Source organism: Pezoporus flaviventris, unplaced genomic scaffold, assembly GCF_033815535.1.
Source record: "Pezoporus flaviventris isolate CSIRO_AGI_PZ_B2104156 unplaced genomic scaffold, CSIRO_AGI_Pfla_v1 ptg000047l, whole genome shotgun sequence".
Lineage (NCBI taxonomy): Eukaryota > Metazoa > Chordata > Aves > Psittaciformes > Psittacidae > Pezoporus > Pezoporus flaviventris.
Window position 1 is genome coordinate 6,909,486 of NW_026892595.1, and position 13,485 is coordinate 6,922,970.

Below are 13,485 nucleotides of genomic sequence, written 5' to 3' on the forward strand. Positions count from 1 at the left end.
TTATGGGGAGATTTTACAGCGTGGCAAACGTTCAGGGTAGTCATTGCTGCGAGTTAAGGACACAGACAGTAAATCTGGAAGTATAAGATGAGTGTATTTCATGGTCTCTTTGCTTTTTTCAGTTTAATGCTTTTGCTGCATTTTAACAGCTCTCCAGTAGTGATAGGCAGTTGTCTGGGGAGTAGTTTTTGCTGTCTTCTCACAGTCTTTTTAATTTACTTATTTCATATTCTCTCAACAGGGAAAACCATGAAACGGAGAAGCCAGCACTGAACAATATAGCGGACAATACAGTAGCAATGGAGGTGACGTAGTTTCCATAGGAGTGGAACTACGGCCTTGGGAACTTGTTTAGGTGCTATGCATCAGTAGCATTTTGAATGCAAGGGGTGATGGAATGCCGCACATTGCGTTTCCATGGCAGCTGTGGGGACTTGACAGCAATGCACATCTCTCATGCTTTGGTTTTTCTTTTCTTACTGTTAATAGGAAAGAATCAACATCTGTAAATTAACAATACAGCAATTATCTGTACAGTACTGCATATTTGTAATACCCTTGTATATATGTTACTTGAATACAGAACTGTTCATTTGTGATGCTTTGCACTTGGGGAGGGGGGAGGGAGGGAAACAAACTGCAACAAAGTAAGAGTGTGAGATGTGAGATTGTATAGAGATGAAAAAGTGTCATCACATCATGTGCATGGTGCGGAACCTGCTGTTTTATCTATTTATTGTGCCGTGTTTACAGTTTTTTGTACACTGTACCTTCATTGGTTCCTGTGCTGTAGTAAATGTGTTAGGTAGCTGTGGACTCCTTGGTATTTTGTAAATGGTATAACATAACTTGGTTCCCCTCTGGGTCCCTGAGTTTTCTGTGTATCATGTGAAAAATGGTGACATACATACAGAATTTTTTAAAAAGGCATCAGTTGAAGAATGGGGAATGTACTGTTTAATGGGGATCTTCCTGTTTGAGTATCGCAAGACAAGTAACAAGCTAATAATGAAGTCTCAATTCTCCCATCCTAGCTTGTCCACAGGCATGTGGGCAGTTTCTGGTACTTAAAGCACTAAGGTTATGTTGCTGCTCCCCTCGTTAGTCCCATTTCCTTGCACACCAAAAAGTGTTAGTATGCAAATGGAGTCCTTACAACTGGAGTTTTTTATGTTGTCTTGCCCTTTTTGAAGACATTGTATTTTTTTATTGTATTACTGTTTTTAAGACTTCATTCTTTACTTGTTCTTAAGAAAAAGGATATAAGGGAGAAGAATGCAGTAATTGCTGTACGTGTATCATCATTCCAGTTTCTAAAACAGCCAGCTTTTTTCCTTTTAAGATTCTCCAGAAGGCTGCAAGGCCAGAACCACAACTATCGGGTGCCTTCCTTTGGAAATATTTGCCCTCTCTTCTGTGAAGAGAATGGTACTTAACAGACTACTATTAGTGCTTTGTCAGTACCGAAGTCTGAATGCCCACTCCAATGGCATACATTATCCTTAAGGTTTTTAATCCCACCTGGAAAAATTGTGACAGAACTCTCACAAAATAAACCCAGGGCATTACATGTTGACAAAAAAGTGTGGTTGTGTTTTCTTAAAGTTCTTCAGTAATTCCTGCTTTTATCCAAAGGATTTGATCTTTTGAGGTTGCCATCCTTACAGTTTAGAGAGGAAGAGTAATGACTGTGTGATGACAGCTGTCAAGAATTTTACCAATGATAACACTAAAGACAGTTTCTTGATACTTTTGTGGAAAACTGAGTTACTAGAAGGGTATCACACAAAAGTGGTAAGGCAGTTACTGGGAAGACTTTTTCAAAGTTGCCTGTTGAGAATCGCAAAAGGAAATGTGACTTCCACGGGGCAAGGAAAAGCCATTTTTATACATGTGTGTCCTGTCTGCCACAGAAAAGTAGAGTTTTTCTGATAAAGAGCATCTCATCTTCTGATTCAGCTTACATGTCCTAAGATAAAATTGTTCTTTCATAGTGCTATTATGTCATAATAGCTGTTTTATAAGTCTGGTATCAAATATCAAACAGTAAGGAACAATGTTGAATATTTAAGTCGTTATCCTGCCTTATCTCTAAGACCTTAGACCAGAAAGACTGAAGTAATTTTTTGGTACACAGCATTCGGCCAGGGGGTAAGCAAGAGCACACGTTTGCTGTGACTCTTTTGTAAGAGGGCTGTTAGTCTGCTGCATCTTTAAGTGATACGGAACAGTCCGAGTAAGTGCCTCATCTTCTACAGAAGACTTGAACATACAGCAGAAAAGAATGACAGATAAATTTTATACATGTCCTCTTGGTTTCAAGCAAAAAACCTGTTCCCTAGTGATAATCATGCTAATGCTTGATCAAAAATGCATGTGGGAGTAGGTTATTAGTCCTACAATTATTAGTCCAACACTACTACTTACCTTTCTCTGGCTAAAGGCACAAATTAAGACCTAAAACTGAAGTCTTGCCCTAGGAACTGCAGGTAATCAGTTCTTTTAATTTCTTTACAGCCCCTTTGTTGCACTAGACCGTTAGATGCATCTTTGCCTCTTGCATTCTCCTCCCTTGAACACAGAAGGAATAGTTGATGCTGTTTTGTAGTGTGACCACACAGCTGGAGGAAGGAAAGTTACACTGGAGAGGACCTTTTCTGGAAGGAAGTGTGAGGTGAAGGGCAGTGCCACTGAGTTCCAGATGACTGGTTTTACCCTCTCATTAGTTGCTGTTGTCTTTTGAAAATTAAGGTTAAGGATGTGGCTGCCATCTGGGTGGTTTGTTACTGCATTGCTGAGAATACAAAAATACACAAAGTTTCTGAATGCAGGAAAATTAGATTGCCATATAGCAAAAACTCTGTGGAAAAAAGAGCTAATAAATAATGCTATGTGGAATGTGCATGAAAAGGTAATGACTCGTAGATTTTGGGAGTTTTCTGAAGGCTTACCTGTGAGGAACCACTAGATGCAGGTAAACAAATGGCAGAATGCACAGCTGGAGCAGTGGATTCCAGAAGTGCCGGTTGTCCATAGGGTATGGCATAATACAGGTGCATTAGCCAGACAGAAAAGACCCCCAGTGTTACCAACAGGTGATGGAAGATTGCTGCTTCAGGAAGAGCAGTGGTGGAAGCAGGCTGTGTAAGCTCTTGGATAGCTAAAACTGCAAATGTCCTTGTGCTCTGCTTAAGGGACAGCGGGAGTCCATACTGATGAAAACAGTGCAGAGCAAAATAGTGTGCTCTGCGATATCACCGTTTGTCTTTCAGTGAGTATTTTGTGTCAGTGTTTTCTGTTTGTGTATGACAGCTCACTGTGAGGGGTGGCCGGACATGAAAAACTTTTTCTGTGAGTGTGCCTTGGGGAATGAGTGTGCCTGGCATATTGGCATTTCAGAAGGATTAATAAATCTATTGCTTCTTGAGTTAGAGAAGGTAACCAAGTGTCCTGAGGAGGCTCTGCAGAGGCAGTATTGTGACCTTTCAAGTACTTAAAATGATGGCAGGACAAGGAGTAATCATTTTAAAGTAAAAGAGAGGAGATCGAGGCTGGATATGAGGGAAAAAAATTTATGGTGAGGGTTGTGAAGCACTGGCACAGGTTGCCCAGAGAGAAGGTGGATGCACCATCCCTGGAGACATTCAGGGCCAGGCTGGATGTGGTTCTGAGCAACCAGATCTAGTTGAAGATGTCCCTTTTCATTGCAGAGGGGTTAGACTAGATGAGCTTTAAGGTTCTTTCCAACCGAAACTATTCTGTGATTTTGTAGTTTGTTGTTTTTGTTGTTTTGGGGTTTTGGTTTTGTTTGGTTGTTTTGTTGTCCTTTTGTTGGTTGTTGGTTTGTTGTTGGTTTTTTTTTTTTTTTTGGGGGGGGGGGGGGCGGCAAAGGTTTTCCAAGAAGTAAATAAATCTCCCAAGGGAAGAAAGGGAAAATTGAGAGTATGTCTATTAGGGAAGTAATTTATAGGAAATAACTTCATCAGGAATGGGAGAAAGCCAGGACTGAGTGAAGGAGCACTGACTGTTGATCCGCATCAGGAGGAAGAGGGAAGAAACAAGCAAACCTGCTGTTGATTGGTTCTGTTCAGATTGCTCTGAACTGTGGGTAAAGGCAGTAGTTCAAGTAAGTAGTAAGCTTCAGTAATCTACAAGAATGAGGCTGTAGGATGAAAATGTCCTAAGGAATTAGTGAGGCAGGCCTGTCGCTGCTGATCCGGGTCATGCAGTTCAATTCTGTAAAACAAGTCAAATCAAAAATAGCCCCAGTGCCGGAAGTGCAGAGCAGCTGGATGCGTTGGCCTGTTTGTGCCGTGGAGCCGGGGCGCGAGTTGTTCAGAGGGATTGCCAGGAAGGGGAAGGAATGGTTTGCTTCTGGCGGAAACCTGCGGATCTGATGCAGGTCTTGGGTAATTTGAACGTGGTTACTGCGGGTCACCAGGTAGGGAGCAGCTATGAAGGGAGGGCAGCAATTGGCTACCCTGAGTGACGCCGATGTTCCTCAGCGTTAGGTGGCGGTGTACAACAACACGAGAGGCAATGCTATTCGGGGGTTGGGAGCAGGGCTAGAAACTCAGCTATAACTCTTCAGTGTAACTGCGGCTATTTTTTTCAGTAAAGATTGGTGAAAGGATGTATTTTAGAATTAACTGTTCTTCCTTCCCCATGTTGGGTTAGTGGGATGTGCTGCACCCTCACATGCATTACCTTCTTATGCATGCAACAGCAAAGCCACCCACACCCTAATTTCTGTTAAAACTTTTATAGTTTCTCATCCTGTTTTAACCCATCTGCTGAAGACATTAAAAGGAGGTATGTGCCTTCCCAGTGTAGAGAGCTCCTCTGTCGGAGCTGGAGTTACTACCACAGGGACATAAGGAACAATTCCCATTCCAGTTTATAAATGGTGTGTTAACCTGTATCTAGGTATTGTCTAGAACTGGCATTTAGCAAGTGCTAGTAATGGGCTGGTTGGGAAGAAGCTAAAAACCAGTGGGGTTCTGATGAAGCTACTGAAGTGCTACATTGCTGGTTTAAAATTAGTTTTTCAAGGATTTCTTCTGTTTCACAGTGTAAGCATTTTCAAATGTTTGCGTACTGAAGTCATCCATCCTGGCTGTAAGCTACTGATCTGTGACTCGGTGCTCATGGTGACAGGGGAGCAGCCTCCAGGCTTGCTGGAGGCTGATTACATCCATTTATTTTACAAGTCCTTCTCAAATCTAGTGTAAGCGTAATTTATGATGATTTTGTTTCCCATACCTTTTGGAGATGGGATTGCATAGGTATTTGTGGGATGTAATTGCTGACCTTGCCATGCTGAGCCTGTGCTGTCAGTAGCCAAGGAGTACTGTTAACATTGCAGAGCTTGTATGCTGTTTACTGACTTTTCTAGTAGTGGGATGCAATGACTTAACAGTGGTAAAAATACATTCTTTTTCTCTAGGTTCCATTGCGATTTCCACTTTCCCAATGTCTATTCAAGTGCTTAAGCAATTCAGGCCTGTTTGGTGCTAACAGACCTCCACTGATCATAGCACTGGACAACAACATGAGCAAAGTGTTTCAATACCATTCAGCCAGAGATGATGCTTAGTATGTTAGGTGTTCCTTTCAAATCCCTGTCTCTTTTGTTACACCCCTGCTGTAAAAGTAGCTGTGGGCTATAGCTTGATTGGCTGGTTTTATGTGGCAGAGCTGTCCGTGCCATAACCGGCATTTTTTTGATTCAGTAGAAGGCAGGTTTGATGAGAGATGGGAGACCTTTACACCAGTCCTCTCTCATCAGCACTGTATATCAGGTCTTCAGGGATTATAAACCAGCGGCACTGATACAGATAAAATACTTTTACTGAAGTCTCCAGAATTATATCCTCTCATTTGTGGTTTTCAGTGCATCGCCAGTGTAAATCAGTCTGTAGCTGTCAGTAATACTTGCTTAGCTGATGTTTCTGTTCTTCAAAGATTGGTTCATGAAGCAGAATTGTAGAGAAGCAGCCAAACCAGTTAATAGGGGCAGTGTCATCTATCTGCTAGTTCTCTGGCACAAAGCTACTCTTGACTTCTCTGGCTTCTGGGAGATGGTACTTCTAGGGGTGTCCCAACAAGGGGTTTATTCTAGAGATACTTGGTTTTTAAAAAGCTTTAATTTTCTATGTAGTGCATTTGTTGGAAAGATACTTGCAAAAAAGTAAACCCCTGTTAATACAAAATTTATTGAAGTATAATAACCCCATAAATCCTTTTGGAAGTGCAAGACCCAAACCTAAAAAGGCAGCAGCTCACAGGAAAGAAAGCAGATTAAAACCCTGCAGCTAACACAAAAGAAAACCAGAGTTTACAGAGATACTTTACAGGTCAGGTACCATTGTACAGAAAATCAATAATATGCCAAGAATTTGGTGTCCCTTACAGGAGTGACCTGTCACTAACTTGACACTTAACCACTGTTCCCATGGGTACTTTTCTGTTTGTGGGTACCTGCTCAGCAACCATAGCCATCCTTGAGATGCTTCCTTGAGACAACAGTCACCTTCAGAGCTGGAGATACGGTGGAGGGGCAGCAGACAATAATACAAAAGTAACTTCCAGTGACTCAAGCCTTAGATAATGTTCCTATTTTCTTAATGCTTCCCAGAGAGATACAGACTGATCCTGCTTCAGCTATTTGTCCTCTGCCCAATCTCACTGCCAGGCCAGCAGGCAGACTGCCTTCAGGTTCCCGAAAATTCCACAGCACATTCGGTATCCCAGCTGGCAACTAAGCACCATGCAGCTGCTCACTCACTGTCCCCATCGGGGTGGGGGAGAGAACTCGCAAGTTGAGATAAAGGCAGTTCAACTGGTAAAGCAAAAGCTGCAAGCACAAGCAAAGCAAAACAAGGAATCCATTCTCCACGTCCCATGGGCAGGCAGGTGCTCAGCCATCTCTAGGAGAGCAGGGCTCCATCACGTGTAATGGTTACGTGGGAAGAAAAATGCCAACGCTCCAAACATCCCCTCCCCTTCCTTCTTCTTCCAGCTTTACATGATGAGCGCGATGCCATGTAAGACAGGATATCCCTTGGGGTCAGCTGTCCTGGCTATGTCTCCTCACAAGTTCTTGTGCATTCCCAGCCTCCTTGCTGGTGGCGTGACTTCAGGGGCAGAAAAGGTCTTGAGGCTGAGTAAAGCAGTGCTCAACAGTAATGGAAACCTTCCTCTGCTATGAACCACTGTTTCCAGCACAAATCCAGAACATAGCCCCATGCAAGCTACCATGGAGAAAATTAACTCTATCCCAGCCAATACCAGCACACTGAGACTCTCCGAAAGTTTTCCAGTGTGCCCTTAAATAATCCATTTGTTCTTCTCTGTAATAACATGCATAGCATGTGTCAGTTTACTCATGATAAGCTTTAAGATAGAGAGTTGCTTAGAATTGTAAGCTTGAAAAATGGAATAAAGTTATAACCACAGAAAGCAACAGCATGCACCATTAGAAGTCTTATTTAAAGCTTCTCAGGTGCTGCTTGTATCTTGGCTGAGTTGGCATCATGAGCCAGCACAGATCTGGCCTGAAATCTTAACCTTGCATCCCTCCCAGCTCTACTTCTCAGCTGACTGCTGGTTTCCCTCAGAGCTGTCACTCCGGCCGGCCAGGCCTTCTCCCTTCCTCCCTGCCAACCGTTGTGCTGAGATACCACCAAGTAAATCACTGCGTGCTTTCCCTCCTGCCTCTTTTTTTTCTGATCAATACTTGTTATTTCTTAAAGAGAGCATGCTTTTGACTTCAGCTTAGTTTGCAATTGGAGCAGCTTATTTACAGCTCTGCATCTTGGGTAGCTGAAATAAATGAGGCAAGAAGAGACAAGATTAACAGGAAAGCTAAAATCATTCCTCTGTATGGGTGTCAGGAAAGAGTTGTGGTCTCACGGTTCACAACAAGCCAACTTTCAGAAGTAATTCATTGCATACAGACCAAGCACACCACCAAGGGCTCCTGCCAAACCACGGTAGCAGATAAGCGTGTCAGGAGCAGCAGCAGTGTGTCTGACAGTGCAAAATGTCCTGCCTGGCTTGCAGTTAGTGATGGGGCAGGCGTTGTAATGAAGATCTGCACTCATTTGCTGTGAGTTTATTCATGGGAGTAAAAACTTTAATGTGCTTCTTTTCACAGGTAGCGGTAGGGGCTCTGTGACAGTGTTTGGCACAGGTTCAGTTGCTACCAGAGCACTGCAGCCACCATTCACAGGGATCAGTGCTGCACTGAAGGATTCAGAGGAAAGCTGTGGGAGTATCCAAAATTCTATACACACTTGGTGAGAGCCACAGAGCCTAGCTTGTTACACTCAGTGTGCTGTGGATAGCTGGGCACAATCTCCAAGTGCCTACACAGAGACCAGTGGCAGGACAATAGAAGGCCCTTTAAGCTACCAGAAAACATATAATTTACCACGTATGATCATTTATGTTTACAACTACCAAGGGTTTGGTGGACTGCAGCTCCTAGTAGTGTTTAAATTAGGACTGGCTGTTCTTCAAAAGGAACCATGGATTAGGTTAGAGAAGATTTGAGGGCAGCCCAGTGGTATGCATAATGCAGCAGAACCTGGTACCCAGTGACAGCACCAGAGGCCATGCTCACAGGCTGAAACACAGGAGTTTCCCTCTGGACATCAGGAAACACTTTTTCACTGTGAGGATGACTAAGCACTAGCACAGGGCTGCCCAGGGAGGCGGTGGAGTCTCCGTCCTTGGAGATCTATGTGGTCCTAGGCAACCTACTCTAGGGCTTGGGCTAGGTAACTCCCAGAGGTCTCTTACAACATCACTCATTCTGTGATCTTTCCTGGCTTCAGGATCTATTGACAGAACTCGGAGCATGTCATTATTCCCTACTCAATTTCTTTCTTATTTTCATGAAATCAGCAGCAGTATAGTACAGATTCCCATAACACAAACATGCATAACAGACAGCAGGAATTCAGTTTCAATAGGTTCCGGTCTGGCTGCTGATTACCTTCCAAAAATCACTATTCTGCTCTCATGCTGCTCTTGGTTAAGACTTGAACTTTAAATAATTGTTGGTGAATCCAGGGCAATTTGTGGATGAGTTAATAAGATAAAATTACTATTATCCCTCATAAGCCTGGTACCCAACTTCAGCAATCAAAAGTATGATTTCAATATCTGTAAACATTCCTTATATAATTAATGTAGTATGTGATTATTTTGTGGCACAAAAAAATGTGTAAGCTGTGCTAGAAAAACAGATGGAAGGGTGTTGCTTCTATTGACATCATACATGGATTTTGTTTGCTATATATGACCAATTTCTTTGAAAATTACTCTATATGGCTGAAAAATAAGCTATGCTTTACACTGAGTAAAGATTAAGATTAAAAATTAATTACTTTGAAAACAACATTATCAAAACTAGCTTCTTTATCATATATTTACTCAGTAATTAGAGGTGTTAAGATCTTTTTATGGGTTCCCGTTGTGTTTGTAAGGTTGGTCTTGGCTACAAACCCTTTCATAACAAACCCGGTTAAAAGTTAAATATGGTTTGGGGCCAGCACAGAATATAAATATACATTTGCTGATATCAGTACTACTTCTGTCTCATTTCAGAAAGTTCTTTACAGCTTAAGGATTCCCCATGTTTCAAATGCAATCTTGCTTAACTCTGGGGGAGGAAGGTGGTCCTGGTACAAGGTCAGCAGGAGCAGAGCTGTGAGAAGGCAGAGGGAGCAGCTATTTGTCAAAGGAATAACCTGTGTCCCTGGGGAATGGATTTTACTGTGTTTGAATTCACTAAGAACTGAAGCCAAGAGCAGCTTTCAGAAGCAAGAGCCAATCTGTGGAAGGACCAGAGATTCCTGGCCTTCACCTGGGAGCTCTGGCTGGTCATGGACGCAAGGTACAACTTCTGAGGAACAAACCTTGCTAGGTTACAGCTCCCTGTTAACTCCAGAGCTCACCCTTCAAATGAAATCAGTCAAATGAAATAGCATCACGTTGGAATACCTCTGCTTACAGAGACCAAGGAGGCATAGTTATCTTCCCAGAGTGTGCACTGGCTTCCAGGGGTTCTTCTGAATGCATCTCTCTTGCAGCCTGTGTCCTTTCCTGTGAGCCATGGAGGTTGCTACATCCAGCTATGTTGTTCATAAAGGAGCAACTGTCGCCCGGTCTCCACTTTTTAGTATTGTGACTGATCTATGCAGAACATACAGTTTGCGTAAAATAAAGTACTGAAGTAAATGAGAGCTACGACTGTGAGCCAGGATCTTCTGAGCTTCAGCTGAAGGCATCACAAGGTTTCCCTTTATAGTGCTGGATTAGTGCCTCACCTCTGCTACATTTCCTTTTTCAGTGAATTCATTTTCAGTGAAATGAATGCAGTGCTATTGCTCACATGAGAAAAATAACTGTTGTTTAAACCTGGAAACTGCTGTTAACTTAAAAAGTGCTTCAGGTTTAGCACTAAAGAAAGATTTTACTGATTTCACTGTGTGGGCACACTGCAATGAAGTCAGTTTTGCTTGCAAGAGTAAACTATACTGTAGAAGTAGCATAGCAGTGACAGAAAAGACTTCAGCTGGAGCCACCCTCCCAAGAAAATCCCAGCCCTTGGCTGGCCTTGGCAGCTGTCACCCTTGTGTCTCGGTGTACAGACACTACATAAGCAATGGAGAAACCTCATAGTTTTGAACTTCAAGATAAAAGCAATCCTTATTTACTGTTACACCCAGTGACTGCTGTGCACAGGAAGAGCATGATTATAAAAATACAGTTAGGACAAGTCTTGCAAGTCTTCCCTACCTGACTGTAGCAGGATATATGCTGCCTTCACTGGATTAGATAAAATGCAGCCATGCCCCTGCAGCAACACAGAACAGACCATACCTTCATACAGTTTGTGCAGATTCCAGACGTCACTTCCAGGGGCAGAGTCAGGGTCTTGGGAGCTCTGATGGGCCTCTCCAGGTTCCTGTAGGACCTGCAGGCTCAGAGAATTCCCCTCTCAGTCAGGGCATTTCCAATAGAACACAAGCAACAACTGTTTCCACACCAGGTAGTTTTGATAGACAATCTCTTATAGGATGAAAAAACCCCTGTTATTGGTTAGTCATCATCATTCTTTGAGCCATAGGGCTTGGTTTGCTCAGTTGAACAGCGTATCTTGTCCCATGTGACACTTGGGTATTCCCAACATAACCCACACCAAGCTGACAGATGCGACACGACCTACAGGAGACCTGTGCTGTTCTGGAGTGGCAGCTGAAGGCCAGTCTGGCTGCCTTAAGACATTTGCATTTAGGCATTTGAATCCCTTCTGTGGTGCTTGAACATCTGAATACGTAGGTGAACAGAGGCAGTCCAGTAGCCACCCTCCTCCCCTCACTGAGCTACGGGTTCTGGCTGAGGCAGCGGGCGGCAGAGGCTTCACTCCGCCCTGAATGGGCATGAGGAGGGCAGGGTCTGAACATGCCTAGAGCTGCTGGTAAGTCATATTTCTTTGCTCCACTGATCAGAGGAGCCTGTCTCTGCAGTAACAAGCTATTGCACCAAATTCAAGCCCCTCAGCTGTGAAGCCTTGAGGCTACATTGCAGCAGACAGCTGTAAGTCCGGAGCAGGAAGCACTTACTACTTTTGTATAAAACGTACACACGGTCAGCAAAAGGACAGTTCCAGATAAGATTAAAGTCGATGCAGCTTGGGAGGCAGGACAGTATTTAATCATCAGAACTACAGCAGAAGACATAAACTCAGTTTTTCAATCCGTCAGAGACACACATTAAAGGAAACGGCTGCAATGAATCCCCCCCCATTTCTGACCAACACTTTTATAATGCATTTGGAGTTTTCTAGTCCCTCCTCCCAAGGGCAACATATAGGCTTGCAATATTTTAAAGTAACATCAAGGACATAATGTTCCAGTTCCACATCCCCGCTGTATCAATTAACTTGAGTGACTTGGAAAGCTTACCTTGAGGTTGTGCACAGAATGTTGACATTAAAAAACAAAATGCTGCCAGCATTTGTTGAAGTGCCAAAATGAAAGTGCTTTGTTGAGGCTCACCCCAGCCACCTCATTGTTCCCATTCTATCTGACAGGAAGATCAGAAAGTGTCTGGGTGATTCTCCACCCTTTCCTCATTTTCCCTGCAGGGGAGCATGAGATCAGCAGCTTTCTCCTTTTGTCCATTTTGGTCCCCTGCATGGCTGCCATTTGTTTTGATTTATTAGAATTTATTTTCTTAAATAGGAAAAGATTTATGGGCTATAATGCGGGGACACCTGCAGGCTCAGGCAGCTGTCTCTTGAACCCCCCCTACACCAGGTCTACTCTACAGAATCATTTAGAGCACTTTTAGGTTTCTTCTCTGAATTGTGTTATAGACATTTTCTCCTGACTGTAGAGGCAGCACAGGGAGATTAACCTGGCTGGGTTAAAGAAAGCCTTTGTGAATACCACTGCAGTGACTAGCAACTTTATAGTTGCTGATTTGTTATTCCAAAATTAACGATGTCTCTGAAAGTAGGCAGTGTTAGTGGTATAGAAACATTTACATACAGCTCCCAGCTACCTTGTAAACATTCAAAGACCGAAGTCCATTAGTGCTAGGAAATAAATTTCCTGCTTATAACATATATTTATAAGAAACACAAATGGCAGCCAGAAGCAAGAATTGGGTTCTCTAACAGATTTAAAAGATATTTCAACAAAATAGGAAGCACGGTTTGGATAACTACACCATCAGTTACTGTAACTAGTGGGGCTGTTACCTGTTTTAGAGAGTTTGGTCACCATTCCAAGTCAACTTCTTTTAATCCGTAAAGTTTTTGGCAATGTCAAATGACAAACCATGTCTATTTATTTCCTCATGTAAAATCAGGAATTATATGTTTACCTATCAAACCCACAAGTACCAGCCATTAAAAAAACCCTTGTGGTGTAGAATTGCTTTTGATAAATCTTCCTGTGCTTTACTCGTGCTAATTCTGATGTCTCAGTTATGAGTCCCTTGCTTTCCCAGCAGTATAGCAAATGGGCTAATGACATAAACTGAATGGGGTAAGAGCTTCTGGCCATGAGCTAATTCACACTGTTCAAGGCAAGAGAGGCCAACAAGAAAAGTGCTGGGACCAAGGTAGCCACTGCTGTGGTAGTACAATGTGTACTTCTGCAGAATAATAAAATTAAAGAACTTAAGGTCAAATCAATCCCCAGCTGTAAATACTTTAACAACGCTTATTTGGTACATCTAACTTCAGAGTGAAAAAAGGGTGATATTTCCATTATGATTCATTTTTGCAGCCTCAGGGGTACCTGTCACTGCTACCCCATATTGCTTGTTTCATAGATTCGCTTTATTTTTTATCTTATTTCCAACTTTTCAATATTATTTCCAACTTTTATCTTATTTCCAGTGACTGGAAAGTCATTTTTACTATTCTCTCAAACCTGCTAAGGAACATAGCCTGCATATGCA

The 13,485-nt window shown here is 42.7% G+C and overlaps 1 protein-coding gene across 12 annotated transcripts in view; it reads left to right on the forward strand.

Annotated features, from left to right (window-relative positions):
• EPC1 (enhancer of polycomb homolog 1) overlaps window positions 1-1,583 on the forward strand; it is a 72,321-nt gene extending 70,738 nt beyond the window's left edge. For all 12 annotated transcript variants that reach the window (XM_061468133.1, XM_061468144.1, XM_061468134.1 and 9 more), the window contains one exon: window positions 242-1,583. In XM_061468133.1, coding sequence (XP_061324117.1) covers window positions 242-314 — 73 coding nt within the window. In that variant the 3' untranslated portion in view covers window positions 315-1,583. The remainder of the gene's footprint in view (window positions 1-241) is intronic.
• Window positions 1,584-13,485: the final 11,902 nt, after the last annotated feature.